Raw genomic sequence first — 16646 nt, forward strand, 5'->3', positions numbered from 1 at the left:
TCCAGCCACCTTGGGCCCCGTGGGGTGAGTGGGTGCAGGGGCGTGGAGGCTGGCATCGCGTGCCGCCAGCTCTGTTTGAATTAGTCCTTCCCTCCACATGAGGCCCAAGAGGCCTTTTCCCCATTAAGAGGGACTTTCACGTATTGTCTTTATTTTTAAATGTTTTGTGGAGAATTAAAAGATGAGTGACTGCCAAATGGTGCCCGAGCCAGCAGCCCAGAGAGCGCCTGTGTTTTCTCCCAAGCCTGACCGGAGCGGGCCTGGAATCGACCCAGCGCTCCCCAGGCTCCTCTGCTGTCACTTATTCTCAGGGCTGCTCAATTCCTTTTAAGACACAAATTGATTGGGATAATTTTTGCTATAACTACAATTGCCATGGAAAGGGGGTGAGGGGGGCTGTGGACTCCCGCAATGACTGTGAACCATTGAGTTACTGTAAAATGACCAGAAAATGGATTCCAAATTGAAGCTACAAATAATGTAATTACTGCAGCGTGTGCTCAGGGCTGCCAGCACAGGAGTTGGCTGCTGCCCTGGAAACATCTGGAGATAAAGCTGCCGCCACGGCTTCTGTAGCCCCTGCCCTGGTCCCTTGGGGGCAGCGGTGCTCTTCCAGGCTGGAAGGTGCTCAGAAGCTGAGGGGAACATGGAGAAGATGGAAAAAGGGACAAGGAGAGAGGCCAAAGAGATGGAGTGGGTGAAGGGCAGCAATGATGCTCACTGCCCCCCAGCTGTGAGGTGTAATCACTGCATCCCTGGCAGGATGGAACCCAGTGTGGCTGTCATCCTCCCGCCACCACCACTGCCACCACTGCAAATGCCAGTGCACCGGCACCACAATGACCATCATCACCGTCAGTGATACGGTGGTGTCACCTCCATTCTTAGCGTCCTCAGTGCCACCAGCACTACCACTGCTGTCGTCTCCATCCCTGCCAGACAGCAACGTCTCGTCAGCACCAGTCTCATCAGTGCCAGCATTGTCACCGTCATTCCTACGGCCATCGTCACAGTCATGACGCTGACATCCTCATCAGCACCAATCTCATCAATGCCATCAAAATTATTCCCTCCGCCCACAGCCTTGCCAACATCACCACCCCTACCGTCATCCTTCTCCCCATCTCCGTCCCCATCCTGGCGTCAGCATCTTCGTCTTCGCCAGTCTTGTCAACACCAGCATCATCGACGCAGTGACGGTCATCAGCATCAATTGTTATCACCTCCTCTCCCATCAACGCTTGTGTCACCATCATTCTTCCTACCACCATCATCACCATGACTGCCGCCGCATCGACATGTCTATCATCACCAATCCTGTCCTCATCGTCTCGCCGCCATGTCACAGTGTCGACGTTATCATCCATTCCGTCTTCACCACTGCCACCGCCATGATCATCAACGGCCACACAGTATGTCTTCACCATCACACTATCACTGCCGTTACCTTCATCATTGCCTTCACAATCGATGTCAAAATCAGAATCGCCTTCTTCAAGATTGCTCTTTTTTTTATTTTATTTTTTTTCACGATGGCTCTTATAATCCTCTGCAGAATCAGAACTTGTGTTATTATAACACTCTCCGCTGCCTCAGTCAGACAGGATACCTAGCCTTTGGGCCTGGGCTGGGGGCCATGACTAAGCGGTGAGGCGAGGTGAGGGTCAGGGTTTAGAAAGTGTTGCCTGCCTGCTTCCAGGCACGGATCAAAGGGGAAAATCCAAAGGGCAGATTCTTGGAGGTGGCGGTGAGGCAATGAGACATACTAGTCATGTGACCAAGTTATCAAACAGAGGGTCTTAGAGACCAGAGGAAAAGAGTAGAGATGAGGGTTGGTAGGATGGACACCAGGGACATCGGAGGACAGCTGGAAGCTTCAAAGCTGGGGTAGGGGGCAGAGCACGAGAGAAACATACAGATTTTATAGAGCGCCCACGGTCCCAAGCTGTGGGCAAGAGGGGGTGACCAGGCCTGGACAGCTGTCACATGCTCACTGTCACCATCTCCTTCATGTTGTATCCAGCCTCCATGGCTACGAAGTGACTCCCACGTGGTGTCCTCCTTCAGGAAGCACCTGCTCTCGGGGACAGAGTGGCCGGAGAGACAGTCAACACACCCAGAGAGCAGAGGGCCAGCATGAGTGAGCAGCGAGTGTACAGGTCAGAGCATGTCCTCCTTGGGGTGAAGGCCCTAAAAAGGAGAACTTCCTGAAATTGGACAATTTACCAGCAAACCAAGGCTCCTGTTTTTGAAGCATTTATTATCCCAGGGGCTGATCTCACACAGAGGGCCGCTCAAGGTTTATCGACTGTAGGGTGTGAAGAGCAGGGAACAGCAGTGCTTTCCCAGCTTGCTCTCGGTCCTATAACTGCGGGAGCCCTGGGAAGGCGCCCTGTGCCCACTGGGCATCTTCTCCTGCACCTGGTGTTGGCCACGAGGTGCCCGAGTCACCCAGGGGTCCTCTGTGCTGGCCCTGCTGCTTCCATCCACCGCTGCCCTATCCCACATTCCAGGCGGTTCCAGCGGACTCCTGACAAGAACTGGCTCACCCCCGCCCCCAGAGTGCTGTATCTTTCACCTGGGCCAGAAGTGGCATTCTCCAGTGTTCTCGAGGGAAGTACAAATTTCAGGGGAATAAGTATATAGTACTTCCTGGTCTCAGGAGGCAGAGGGGGAGGAGGGAGCGGGATGTCAGTGAAGAGGAAAAAGTACCCTGAAAACCACCCATTCTGATCAATTCAAAACCACCCAAGGGTGCCTAGCTGGCTCAGTCACTAGAGCATGCAACTCTCGATCTCAGGCTTGTGAGTTCAAGCCCCACGCTGGGTGTAGAGCCTACTTCAAACAAAACAAAACAAAAAAACCCCACCCTGTATCTTTGGATGCATTGGTACCACCCTTAGCCCGGGCAAAAGGCCCCTTTCCCTGGGTCCCTGGGTCCCTGGGTCCCTGGGTCCCTGGGTCCCTGGGTCTGCGCTTCAGAGAGGCTGCCCTTGTCGTCCTCTGGTCAGCGGCTCCTCCCAGAACAAAAGGTTCGTGGGACCAGGGGCACTTGCCTACCAGAAGCCTGTGCCCTGCCCGTCTAGTCCTTGCTCCAAGTATCTAGAATGCTGAACTTCCTACCCACTCGATCCTGAGCCCATCTTCCAGGCCTGCATGAGCCTCTTCCTGGGGCTGTTCTCCGAAGGGACAGCCCTACCGCCATGGTCACATGCCTGAGCCCTTTCCAGGGCTGAGCAAAGGGCAGCTCAGATATGGACAGAGGTGGACACAGGAGTCCGGTGAGCACACGGAAAGTGCAGGACCCCTTATGGTTCAGGGTGGAGCCGACAGTTAGAGAGAGGAGGCAGGGTGGGAGCTGCGCCCCCCCCTTTCTCACATCACTGCATATGGAAGTCTCCGTTCTCACTTGACTTTCCAGGTTGTTATGAAAGTGTATTTGTCAAGGCAGAAGGAAAGAGTATGTTTTATGTAAGTTTGTGAGTTTGACTTACATTTAACTATTGAGCCACAGAGTATGCGGGCCTCCGTTTGTCCCCTAGTCTGGGGCCCTGCAGATCCTAGGGGTGGCCTGAGCACGAGCAGGTCATTCCCAGAGGCCCCTGGGCAGCCAGGACCTGTCTGGGCCCACGGCGCCCCGATGCTGAGGCGCTGGTGTCTTGTTTCCACAGACCCCATAGGTTCATATGTGCACATGCAGTATTGATCTTGGGGCCATAGCCTTGGCGAGTTTGTTGATGCTCCCTTGATGGGTTGGCTAGGGCTCCTCTGGTTGCGAGGGACGGAGACCCACATCCTAAGTGGCTTAAGCACAAAGAGCAAGTATCAGTTCATACAGCCAAAGTCTAAGATTCCACTTGGTCAGGGGTTCTTATGTCTTCCTGTCCTCTGGCTCTGCTCACCGCCACTGACCCCGTCCCCAGACAAACGCTGCACTTTCTTGGTGAGCACAGCTTGGCTGCTGCACCTCCAGGTCTCACCCACTCCCCCACCCCCGCCCGACCGTGTCAGATTGCAGCAGGAGAGTGCTACCTTCTCAGCGTGAGGTCTCGTGGCATCCTGTTAGCTCTGACGGGTCACACGACCATTAAAACCAAGGACTGTGGCCTGAAGGAGGCCAGTGTCTAAGGAGCTTGCCTTAACCCTCATGGCTTGGGAGTGGAAGAGACAGTGGAGCCCAAAGAAAAATCAGAGACGGGTGCCAGAAGAAAGGGGAATAGCTCCTAGGGAGCCCTCTCCCTCACTGCCCCTGAAAGTTCACCCACCTTAAGGATCTTTTAGGGACAATCCCTCCGTGAGCCCATGCCCCTGCTTTGAGCCCACAGCTGCCCTGAGGCTGCTCATTAAATCTCTGCTGGGCCCACCGATGTTTGCCCTCCCCAGGAGCCTTGCCTGTCTGGCCTGCCTGAGCCCTTGGCCCCCACTCCCCCAAGAAAGCAAAGTGTTTGAAGGCAGAGATTCAACACATTCATTCGGTAGATGCTAAAGCACCTACTCAAACCAAGTACCGTTTTCAGCACCGTTCAGGTACTTTTAAGGTACTATTTATTGTTGATTCATCAGTAAACAACATAGACCAAGCCCTTGCTGCTTTGTGCTTACGTTCTAGCAAGAGGAGAAAGTCAACAGATGGATAAGACTTTCACTGGTCATTTAATAAAGAGAGAAACAAAGCAGGGTATACGGCATTTCAGGAGCATGGCTGGGTGGCGATTCATATTATAGATTGGACAAGTGGTGCTTATTTATAAGACCACACAGATGGAGAGACCTGGGGGAGGGGTGGGAGGGAGTCCTATGGATTCTGAGTGAAGAGCAGTGCAGCCAGAAAGGACAGCAAGTGCAAAGGCCCTGAGGCAGGAGTGTGTTTGGTGTGTCTGAGGAACATCATGGAAGCCAGTGGGGCTTGAGTGCTGTGAGGGAGGGAGAGAAGGATGGGCGATGACATCAGAAAAGTGGGGGTGGTGATAGGGACAGGGGTGAGTCAGGGGTGGGGAGGAAGTGCGGCGAGCAGGGCCTCATCAGTCACTGGAGGGACTTTGGCTTTTAGACTGGGTGAAACTGGAGACTTGGGAGCAAAAAAGCGATGTAAACACCTTAGGTTGTGAGAGGCAGGAAGGCAGGGCGGGCCCCTGAGGAGGCTGGGGCCGGCACGAGGCTCCCGCAGTAATCCAAGCCGAAGGGGATAGTGGCAGGGGTGAGAGGCAGTCAGATTCTGATACATCCCAGCGGTGGGGCAGCAAGACTGGGGTGAACTGCGATGGGGGATAGGACAGAACAATGGGAGTTGGGACAAAACCAGGGTTCGGGCCATAAGACATTGGGGTGGTGGGGCGGGGAGGCGAGGAGGCTGGGAGGGGTGCAAGTTGGACTCCAGGCTGAGGCTGGAGGCTTAACAGTCCCCAGCGGGCAGGGCTTCATCCTACCTGTTTCTCAGCCTTCACCCCCCCCCGTCCCCCCAGAACAGGGCCAGTGATGGAGCTGGGGCACTCACCACAGTGGCCATCGCGTCCAAAGTAATCCCCATCTCTGTTCCACAAGCAGTGCTGAGGGTCTAGTGTGCGTGATCTCACCCCGCCTTCCTGTGGTCCCACGGGCCCCGGGCGATTGCAATCCCAGCTCCCAGATGAGGAGGCAGTTTCAGAGAGGGCCCCAGTCACCCGCCCTCGAGAGCTCTGCTTGCTGTTTTTCCGGTGTGTTCGTGGGATGGTCAGAATCCCCGTGGTCCCATGCCCACCGCCCCCCGCAGCCCGGTGAGGCCCCGCACTGACCCTCGCTCCCTGTCTCCCCTCCTCGCTCCCCCGCAGCCTGTGACCAGCTGGCGCTGGGCGTGGTGGCCATCTTCGGGCCGTCACAGGGCTCCTGCACCAACGCCGTCCAGTCCATCTGCAATGCCCTGGAGGTGCCCCACATTCAGCTACGCTGGAAACACCACCCCCTGGACAACAAGGACACCTTCTACGTGAACCTCTACCCCGACTACGCCTCTCTCAGCCACGCCATCCTCGACCTGGTCCAGTACCTCAAGTGGCGATCGGCCACCGTGGTCTATGACGACAGCACAGGTGGGTGGCCAGGCCTGGCTGGGCCGAGGGCGGGGGGCGAGGGGGACAGAGCCCCAGGACCAGGCTCCTGTCTGCTTGCCCAATTCCGCTGCCCGCAGAGGAGGAGTCACACTCACACCTAAGCCGTATCTACCCCTCCCGACACTCACCCCCACGCTCCTCCGCAGCCTCGGGCTCCCCAGCCGCACTCCCACCTTCCCCACACTCCTGCCTCTGCCCCTGCAGCCACCAAACAACTGCACTGTCCCCTGCACAGCCATGCCCCACCTGCCCCTGCTCTTAGGCTCATGTTCCCGTCTGCCGCAAACGTGCTGGCCCCGTGCTGGCTGTGAGCACAGGCTTTGGGCTCCGAGTGGCTCGTGAGTGTGCGTGCCGGCTCAGACACTCACTAGCTGTTCCCTCTCTTCCGCTTTTTATCCAAAGACTTGAGTCCTGAGACATTTCTTAGCCTGGCCTCTTAAGAGAGAGTGACCTTGGCAAGTCACTTAACCCATCTGGCCCTTCTCTGCCCACGTGTCAAGTGGAGAGCTATCGCATCGAGCCTGGAAAGAGCCCTCCAGCTCTCTGCTGCCTGTGATTCTATGTCAGCTCTTGATTACCTCCTAATGGGGTGTGGGAATCGTAGGGAGAGAATCTCTCAGAAAAGTTGTCTATTGAACTCAGGCTCCTACAAGCATCTGCTGAGTTCCTGCTATGCCCAAAGAACCAGACAGGAGCTCCTGGCAGGCAGGGCCCCCACCCGGGCTCAGTGTCCCCAGCATGAGACGTCTGCCACCGAGGGGCGCCGGCGCCCGGCTCCAGGTCCCCACCCATGTTTTTGGCAGCCCTGTGGACGATCCGTGCTAGCACGCTGCTGGGAACGATGATGTGGCTTTGAGCCTCCTTCTCTGGCCAGCCAGACATGAGCCTTGTGTGCCTCCAGGGTTTAGCACAGAGCCTGGTACAAAGTAAATGTTTTTAAATGCATGTTGAGCTGAACTGAACTAAACTGAATTGAAAAATCAAGATGAAATAAGTTACAATTAAGTTTTGCAGGAAGAGAGTCTTGGGCACTGGTAAGAAGAAGAATGAGGATGTGGTGATCCCATCTTCTTTTGAGGAGTTAATCGTATCATAAGGGCATGAGTGCGTACCCAGAGGTCATTGGTCATTCCAGGCCTTCAGAGCTAAGACTCCAGCGACAGGTACATAAAGTCAGCACCAAGGCCCTTGCCGGGAGGAAGCCCCATGGCCTTGGCTAATCTGCGCTGACTTACTAGTGGAAGAGAGATGTGAGCTGGGCCTTGAGGGTGGATAGACAGGGAGGGGAGTCATGAGGGCATCCCAGGAGGTGGGGACAGCGCCAGCAAAAATGAGGGGGTGGGACTTGCACTGCCGCCTTCTCAAGAGCAGGGCCTGGCTGGGGGAGAAGATTCAGGTCTGGAGGGCGGGAGGAAAGGTCAGATAAACAGAGCGTATCAGGCTGTGCAGGGTCTCTGCTGTCTAGCTTCAGAGCTCAGACTTCATCTTGGAAGCAGCCAAGACCCACTGAGTGTCGTTGAGCAAAGAAGTAGAATAATGAAAGCAGAAGGCGGCCGTGACAGCCACGCTCAGGGAGGTTTGCAGGGAGAGCCCGGAGCAAGAAGACAAGCACAGGTGGCCGGATTGACCCGGGCAGGAACAAAGGAGGCCTGGATTCGAGGAGCTTCTTGGAAGAGAGCTTGGGACCAGGAGTGGGGAGGCGGGGGACCGTGGGGGAAGGGAAGAACTGGATGTGAGCAGAGGGATGTTGAAAATGTGTAGCTGGAGTGCCACGGACACAGAGCAGTCAGAACAGACTTCACTTACAGTTTAGTTCAACTTGATCTTCAGTTTGGTTGGATTCCGTTTAACAAACATTTAAAAACATGGGGGAGTCAGTGATGGCATTGGTTTGGTCAGGAACACAGTAGGTACTAGGGATTCAAATGATAATATGGCTTTGATGATGATGAGTGGGAGGCACGCTCCCAGAATCAGGATGTGTCAAAGGGACAGCTTGTGGGTCATCAAACCCCCGGAGTGAGGAACACTTCAGAGCAGGGTTTGGCTGTATTTGTTTTGGGGGCTGTGTGCTTTCTGATGCCTTGGCTGGAGTCACAGATGACTCAACTCAAACTGACTCAAGCAATAGGCACTTCATTACCTGACTGACAAGAAGTCTAGAGATGGGTGGCGCCTGGGTGGCTTAGTCGGTTAAGCGTCCGACTTTCGCTTAGGTCATGATCTCGCGGTTCGTGGGTTCGGGCCCCGCGTCAGGCTCTGTGCTGACTGCCAGCTCAGAGCCTGGAGCCTGTTTCAGTCTGTGACTCCCTCTCTCTCTGACCCTCCCCTGCTCACGCTGTCTCTCTCTCTCCTAGAAATAAATAAAACATTAAAAAAAATTAAAAAAAAAAAAAAGAAGTCTAGAGATGGGCCTTTCCACGGCTGGTTTAACAGCTCAACAGAGGCAGGACGCTGGGTCGGCATCCCTGCGGTTCTCCTAGCTTTCCCTCTCAGTCGCAAGAGTGCTGCTGTGGCTCCGACCGTCACATCCTCACATGATGGCACCCCAGAAAGCAGAAGGAAAGGGGTAGGAGCCAAAAGGATTTTTCTTAATGTGACTCATGCCTCTTACCAAGAACGAAAATCTGTCTCAGAACCTTCCAACAGACCATCTGTACAGCTCACCGAGTCTGCCCACTACTCTAAGCACATTCGAATAGGAAAGGGATTGCCACTGACCGGCTCTTTTTTTTTTTTTTAAAACATTTTAAATGTTTGTTTATTTTTGAGAGAAAGAGAGCATGAGTGGTGGAGGAAGAGAGGGGCAGAGAAGATCTGAAACAGGCTCTTGGCTGTCAGCACAGATGGGGGGCTCAGACTTACAAACCATGAGATCATGACCTGAGCTGAAATTGGAGACGCTTAACTGACCGAGCCACCAAGGTGCCCCGCCACTGACTGGTCCCTAACCAATCACCAGCCATCTCTTGGGACTGGCACACCACCACCTGAGCAAAATCATGGCTCTCTCAGCACACTAGCAGGGGGCACACCTGTTTCTACCATATTTCTACAATAATGCTGTGTAAGAAACTGCCCCCAAAACTTAGTGGCTTAAAACAATAAGTATTTGTTTAGCTCACGACTAAGGGTCAGTGACTGGCTGAGCTTGGTCCAGTGGCTGTTCTGGTCTCAGCCGGATCACTCACCTGCCTGCCAGTCATTTGACGGTTGGTGTAAACTGGCCCTGGCGGAGAGGACAGGGGCACCTGGCCCCTCCTCCACCATCAGGCTGGCCCAGACAGCTCATGAAGATGGCAGAGAAGCAAAATACCAAACTCGGCGTGCAATTCCATTTCAAGTGGCTGCGTGTGTCATGCCCGCCAATACCCCATTGGCCAACACAGGTTACATGGTTGAGTCCAGTGTCGTTAGTGGGGCAGGTCACCTGCCCACAGCTGGAGGTCACTGCGAAGTTACATGGCCAGTGGTGTGGCTCTAGGGAGGGGTGAAGAGCTAGGGTCATCATTGCAATCTACTGCAGGGAAAGCTCTTTTTTTTTTTAATGTTCATTTTTGAGAGACAGAGAGAGAGCACGAGTGAGCAGGGAAGATAGAGAGAGAGAAACACACAGAATCTGAAGCAGGCTCCAGGCTCTGAGCTGTCAGCACAGATCCCGACGTGCGGCTCGAACTCACCAACCATGAGATCATGACCTGAACTGAAGTCAGACATTCAACCAACTGAGCCAGCCAGGCGCCCTGAGGGAGAACTGTTTCTAAATGTACCCAAGACCCAGTAGATAAGGACGACCAATGATGATGCAGAGAGGTCCATGCCATTGAGAGAAGAGTTGTTACAGCTCCCTAGTGCCGTGCAGAGCCTCACAGAGAAGCACCAGGGCCAGTCAGGAGGCAGGAGCGAGAGAAAAGCATGGGCAAGAGCTTTTTTACTCCGGAGGATTTAATTATTTTATTGCCATAATATAGCTTATATTGCGACAGGTGGAATTTGTTAGGGGCAGACATCCTCTGTGGGCCAGGAAGCAAAACACAGATGCTGGGGTTTGCGGTTGGAGAGTTTATAATGTGACTTTGGTGTACTCAAAAACAGAGGGAAAGCCGGAATGTGAGCAGCTGTGGCCCTTGGCTTGGCACCTGATTCCCGGATGCCAGATCGTGAGTTACAGAATATCACAAACGATTATTTCAGGACCAACCGTGTTTGCCCTGTGGTCACCGTCACAACCTAATCTGCACACAGAGACAAACTCATGTCAAGAACGAAAGGAAGGGTCTTAGAAAAAACCGGGGTGGAGAAAAGGGCCCCCCTCCAGGAGCCAGCCAACAGGTTGGGTCTCAAGTCTTGATGCTGTTGCTGGCAAGCTGCGAAACCTGGGCAGATCGCATAACCTCTGTGGGGCTCAGTCCCCTTGCCTGTAACACTGGAAGAAAAGTCTCTATTCTGCATGCCTTCGAGGACAGGGAGATGGTTAAAGAGGGTAATGAATATGCAGAAGTGCTTTGTAAGTGAAAAGCATGAGTTCAACAGCCATGATTCACTGCAGATATTTTGAGAGAGATTGATTAGGGAAGCAGCCAGGAAGGAAAGCTCATCTCGGGCAAGCCAAGAGCCTCGTCTTCTGTTGAGGGGGCGGGAGGGTGGTGGTGGCTGAGACGAGCTCTGGTCTCCTTTGGGAATACACTGATGAGAAGGAGGTCTGACATTTGCTGCTGCAGAATGTGGGTCACTGTGTATTACATGGGGCAGTACACTTGGCTGACAAGAAGACTCTGGTGGCCTCTGCTCCAGCATGCAGGCTGTCCCTGTCCTCATGTCCTGGATCCCCAAAGCCCACGTGCCTCCCGACGCCGTGCATGACTCTGAACGCTGAGCGAGTGGGAGCAAAGTGAAAGCTTGGCGCCTCCCAGGGTCACGGGTGCGAGAGGGCAGGAGCATCCGGCCTATCTGAGAGTTTCTGGGGTTAGTTGGGGAGGGAGGGTAAGCTCACGGGCCCTCCCTCCCCTGCGAGGATCAGCTGATGCCCTGTGTCTGCTCTCCATCGAGTCTGGCGTTAGGAGGCACGGTGGCCCCTGTTTGATACAGACCATTCTGGGAGCCCTCTGCCAGCCCATGCACCTGGGTCCGAAGCCTTCCAGGAGCCTGGGGGGAGGAGGGTCCTGATGACTGTGGCCATGGCAATGCTTGTTTGGAAGCTCCTTGGGAGGCTTAGATCACGAGGATATATCTCTGTCCTCCCCAGCAGAGGGGAACGATGGATACCATTCAAACCGCTTTCCTGGGGTCCAGCCCTCAGGAATGGAAAGGAGAGGCTGACCAGAGCGAGGCATTTGTATCAGAAATGGGTTTGGAAACCCAGATGCTCTGTTGGAAGGCTCTCAAAGTAGGCTGGCTGTGTGGGGGGACTCTGTCCAGATCGGGGACACTGAAATAGTTGATTGCAAACGAATCCAGAGCAAACTAGCTTAAGCAAAAAAACAAAAACAAACAAAAGGAGGTATGGGTTTTGTTGGCTGCATTTACTGGAAAGTTCAGGAGTAATTTTAGCTTCAGGTACTGTTTGATTCAGAGGCTCAGTGGGTGTCATCAAGACTCACCTGTCCTGACTTGTGTGGTTTTGGAATCTTTCTCAGGTTCTGTGTGTTGATGACTAGAATTACTTCCTCCCTATTTGGATCAGGGGGTATCTCTTACCAGTGGCTGTGGCATGCTTTCTGGAAGGCATCTGATAGGACCAGCTGGTGTCACATACCCATCTCTCTAAGCCTGTACCTATGCCTAGAGGAATGTGGTGATTAGCCAGGCTGGGGCCCCATGCTGTGCGCCTCAAAGCTGGGGATAGAGCCCTCCTGAGTCACGTGGTCTGAGCATAGGTGAGGCGTTGCTCCCCGGAGGAGAAGCAGGTACTGTTTTGGGGGGGTGGAGTGTGGCTGACGGACAGCGCAATTAGGACACAGACACTGTGCCCTGACTGTGGGGGGAGGGGGAGCCCATGGGCAGGCGGGGATCACCTACATGGGACCCTGGCCCCTGCTGGCTCCACCCCTCCCTGCAGTGGGGAGAAGTACAGAGGGCAGCAAGCAGGCTTTGCTCCCAGACTAAACAGAGAGGAGTCAGCAAGAATGGACCTTGAAATAGCAACGGAAATGAACTTAATTAGACCTAAGTAAGCCATTTGTCTCCAGGAAGTGACATTCAGTTTTCCCTGAAAGTCCCCAGATTAAGTGGCTTTGCAAAATGCCAAGGTGGAGAATGGATTTTTCAGGGCGGGGAGAAAAACACAGTGAGTCGATTCAATTATGGAAATTTGTGTTGAGCGCCACCTAAGTGCCAGGCCCTGTGCTAGAGGCTGTGGGGGACCCAGGGTGGGGAGTGAGATGAGGCGCTGGGGGCGAGCCTACCGGGTTGGGGGAGGGAGAGGGTCTTATCTGGACAGAGCAGTAAGGGTGGGCTTCCTGGAGGAAGTGATCGCATTGAGCCTAGAAAAACGCGTCGGGTTTCCTGAGGCAGCCGGTCCCTGGGTCTCAGACAGTTCAACAGTAGCTGGCACAGCGGAGCCTGGAGGCTTCCCTTGTGCCACACATGCCTCCCGATGTTGCAGGTGGGCCCACTTTTGAATCTGTGTGTGTGTGTTTCTGTATGTGCACATGCCTTTATTTACATGTGTAAATAAGCCCAGGCGTGTATCCATATCAACATGCATGTCCGTGTAAACATGTGTTTATATGTGTACAGCCCGGCGCACATGGCTGTCTGGGCGTCCAGGCGCCTGGGTCTGGACACACGTGGCTGTGTCTGTGCACACGCACCTGCACACATCTCTGGGCCACGTGTCCGCGTGTGCGTGTGTCTCCAGACCTGTGGCCACGGGTGTGTGTGGACACCTGAGTCCATGGACGTCTGCAGCTGTGCATGCCTGCGCACACTTGTGTCTTTTGCACCCCGGGGCCTCCCAGGGCTCATCCGACTGCAGGAGCTCATCATGGCCCCGTCGAGGTACAACATTCGCCTGAAGATCCGCCAGCTCCCCCTCGACTCTGATGACTCGCGCCCCCTGCTCAAGGAGATGAAGCGGGGTCGTGAATTCCGCATTATCTTCGACTGCAGCCACACCATGGCCGCCCAGGTCCTCAAGCAGGTGCGTGAGTGCTGGCCAGCGGGAGGGACGGAAGGCATGGTCGTGACGCCGGCCAGAGCTCGGCTAGACCCCGCGATAGGAAGTGGCCTCAGTGAGCCTGTCCGAGCCGCAGCAAAATGGACGCAGCGTGGTCTTTAAGCTCGGGATTGGTGTGAGGATGGAACGAGACCAGGGTTGAGCCCACCGAGCCTGGTACCTGGAAGGGGCTGTGTGAATGCTCCCTTTCATGCCATCCCTGCTGGTGGGGGTCAGGGGCTGCCTAGTGGGGCTTGAAGGCACACAGGACAGAACATTTCAGAGGGCACAGAGAGGCCTCGGGGTGGCCTCCCTTAGGAGGGCCTCCCCGCCTCTTCGGTGATGAATTCCCCCTAGCCTGCCGTACTTGGTGTTACTCCCCTATTACTAGGAGGTTTATTGAAGTTCCCCGCACCATCTGCTCGACTGTGCGGCAGCCGTGGGGGAGGAAAACGGCTCTCGGTGCCGGATGGACCTCTGTTCCTTCCCAGACGCAGCCCGGTGTGGCATGTTGGGGACAAGAGCAGTCTCTGCCGGCTACCTGAGAAATAAACAAAATCGCCTAGAGCCCCCTTCGAGGCTGCTGCCGCCGAAACCCCAGATGCTCACATTTGAGCCAGTGCTCTGTGTAAAAGGCAGCTGTATGGTCACAGAAAGTGTCCCTGGTGATTGAAGGAGGCATTGCCTAGAGCTCTATATTCATGATCCTGCTAGAGGCAGGCGGTGGGGAGGAGACACAGAGTGGAGGGAGATGGGTGCTGGGCTAGGGGGTAGGGGCATTTTCAAGTCATGGAGGGGTGGCAGCCCCTTGGCAGCCTGTGTCTTCCCTGAGGCTCCTTCACGCAGCCGTTAGATAGCTCGTTTGGGGGTTTGAATCTTGCTTCTGCCCTTGGGTGTTGTGCTCCCAAGAGCAAGGGGCCCCAGGGTCATCTCCTCCTCTGTACGTGGAGCCAATGGTCCATACCTCAGCTGGTGACAGAGGATTCTTTTGAGACGAGGCAAGGGAAGAGTCTAGCCCAGGGTCCAGTGCTCAGTCGGCACCGGGTGTGGGGCATCTTTAAAGTCACAGTGGAGGAGACCCACGTTCCCCAGAAGTCCCTTAACCCTTTTCTCCGGGCGCCTGCCACCACCCCCCACCCCGCTTCCAGCACGGAGTAATAGAGACAGTCACGACTCAGGTTCGCTGAGGAGTCACTGTGGGCTGGGTGCATGTACCCCCTCGCCACCACCCTGGGAGGTGGCAAGGATTATCATGCCCAGGTTACAGGTGAGGAAACTGAGGCTCAGGGGGGAAGGAATGGACCCAAGGTCAGCCAGCCAGAAAGTCGAAATTTACTCCCAACGTCTGCCTAACTTGAAACATCCAGAATTAAAATTGGAGAGTTTGCGCCCTGCTATACACTGCCCTCCCCAAAGGTAAATACATCCATTGACTGAGGCCTCGCCCCAAGCCTCGAACCTGCTGATGCGGGCTGCGAATCTCCAAGAGTGAATGAGTGGCATTTGCCAAGTGAACTTGAGCCCATGACAGCATTTTCCTCCAGAGCACTTACTGGGCCCAGAATATCTTTGCAGAAAATGCATTATGCTCATTAGTATTATAGATTCTAGATTTCTAATGAAATACATAAACGTACGTAACGTGGGCTTCATGATGGTATGTGGTAGTGATTCCACGGTGCTTTTGTGGTCAGCCGGACTGGGGAAGCCTGGCCGTCTCAGCCCCGCTGGGAGGCTCAGCCTTAACCACAGCCTCTCCTCCTTGGGCCTGGCTGGAGGGTGCTGGGGGCTGGGCTTCACACACCTCTCCCTGGAGCCAGGCAGGTGAGCTCAGCCAGGTGGAGTCAGGGCCCTTGCAGCGGCGGTCTGGGGCTGATTCCTGCAGTGTTTCTGTAAGTGTGGCAGGCCCAGAGATGCTTCCTGAAAAGCCAGGACGATGGGGCCTGGCCCAGCCCTGCAGAATTTGGAACCTTCACAGAGTACGGCTCAAGGTTCTGCATTGTGTAACCTGTGCCAGGTGACTTTGCTGCACGCTCCTGTGCGAAGCCCACTGCTGGCTACCAGCCGGGCACTGTCACTTGAGGGGGGTGTGGTCTCAGAGAATAGCCCCCTGCAAGTAGCCAGACTCCCCTAACGCCCCCTGCCCCCTGCCAGTCTTTGCAGCCCTCCCCGCTGGGGTGGAAGTGGGGAGGGGGCTTCTCGGATACTCCCTACAGGCTGCTAATGTGCTGCTCTCCCGCAGGCCATGGCCATGGGCATGATGACGGAGTACTACCACTTTATCTTCACCACTCTGGTAACGTACCTCTGGGTCGTGGCACGGGTTGGGGTGGGACCCCCTCAGAGCAAGGTCAAGCCGGTGGGGACAGCAGGTGCAACTAGAGGAGATTCAGGCTGGCCTTGCCTCCTAAGGCTCTCGGTGTGGCCCCAGGCAGGGACACAGGGACATCTTTGCGGCCCGCCCACTTTGAGAAGTGACATCGTGTTTTGACTAAGGGCACTGAATCTCAACCTGCCCGTGCAAGCACAAGCCCCTCTGATTACTAGCCACGTCCCTGCCTCTGTTTCTTCATCTGCAAAATGGGCACAATAATGGCTTCCACCTCCGTAGATGGTTGGGAGGACCGAATGTGCTAATGAAGTAAAATGCTGAGAGCACTGCCTGGCTCATGTGAAGAGCTGCCGCAGAATTAGCTGTTCTTATTCTGATGGCCTTGGCCTCTCAGCCCACGCGCTTCCCCTCGAGCGTCTCGGGCCTCACACAACAACAGGCATTGCTACTCTGGGTTTCTGCACATCCCTGCTGAAGTCTGCCCACTCGCTGTCAGCCGGCCCAGCCCACCTGCAGGCTCCAGATGGGTCTTGTCCAAACTCTGAGAACATTTAGGGCCATTTAAACCCATTAGGATAATTAGTTGTGGCCTGAAATCAGCGGAATGAAGGGATCCCTGTGCCAAAGGGCCACCAGCCCCCAGCCACCCTGCCTTGGAGCCAGACACCCGTGCACCGCCCCTGCGACCCCGGGTGGACCGTTCCACCCAGCCCCGTTCTGGGGCAGGCGACAGCACCGCTAAGCGTCCTGTGCCGAAACAAGCTTCCGCCATCTGCATCAGCGGTCGGCACCTCTGCGTCCGGCTCCTGCGGCAGCTTGTGCTCTCACAGGCCTGGACAGGTGGCCATGGGGCACAGTGTAAGGCGGCACCAGGTATGGAGGGGCTGGTGGAAGGTGGGAGACTTGAGGCAAGACACCAGATGCTTAAATCGTTCTTGAAGGATCAGTAAGAGTTCACCGAGGACAAAGAGGAAGGGGATTCCACGTGGAGAGAACAGCATAAGCAAAAGGCAGGAGGCAAGTTAGCGGCTCATGGGATTGCGGGGGTTGGCTCGCTCTGGCTGATTCCTAG

General features: G+C 55.2%; 1 protein-coding gene across 1 annotated transcript in view; it reads left to right on the plus strand.

Annotated features, from left to right (window-relative positions):
• GRIK3 (glutamate ionotropic receptor kainate type subunit 3) overlaps positions 1-16646 on the plus strand; it is a 222237-nt gene that overhangs the window by 141331 nt on the left and 64260 nt on the right. The window contains exons 3-5 of the mRNA XM_039244493.1: positions 5808-6065; positions 13046-13227; positions 15485-15538. Coding sequence (XP_039100424.1) covers positions 5808-6065; positions 13046-13227; positions 15485-15538 — 494 coding nt within the window. The remainder of the gene's footprint in view (positions 1-5807; positions 6066-13045; positions 13228-15484; positions 15539-16646) is intronic.

Source organism: Hyaena hyaena, unplaced genomic scaffold, assembly GCF_003009895.1.
Source record: "Hyaena hyaena isolate Hyena2069 unplaced genomic scaffold, ASM300989v1 scaffold_237, whole genome shotgun sequence".
NCBI classification, from domain to species: Eukaryota; Metazoa; Chordata; class Mammalia; order Carnivora; family Hyaenidae; genus Hyaena; species Hyaena hyaena.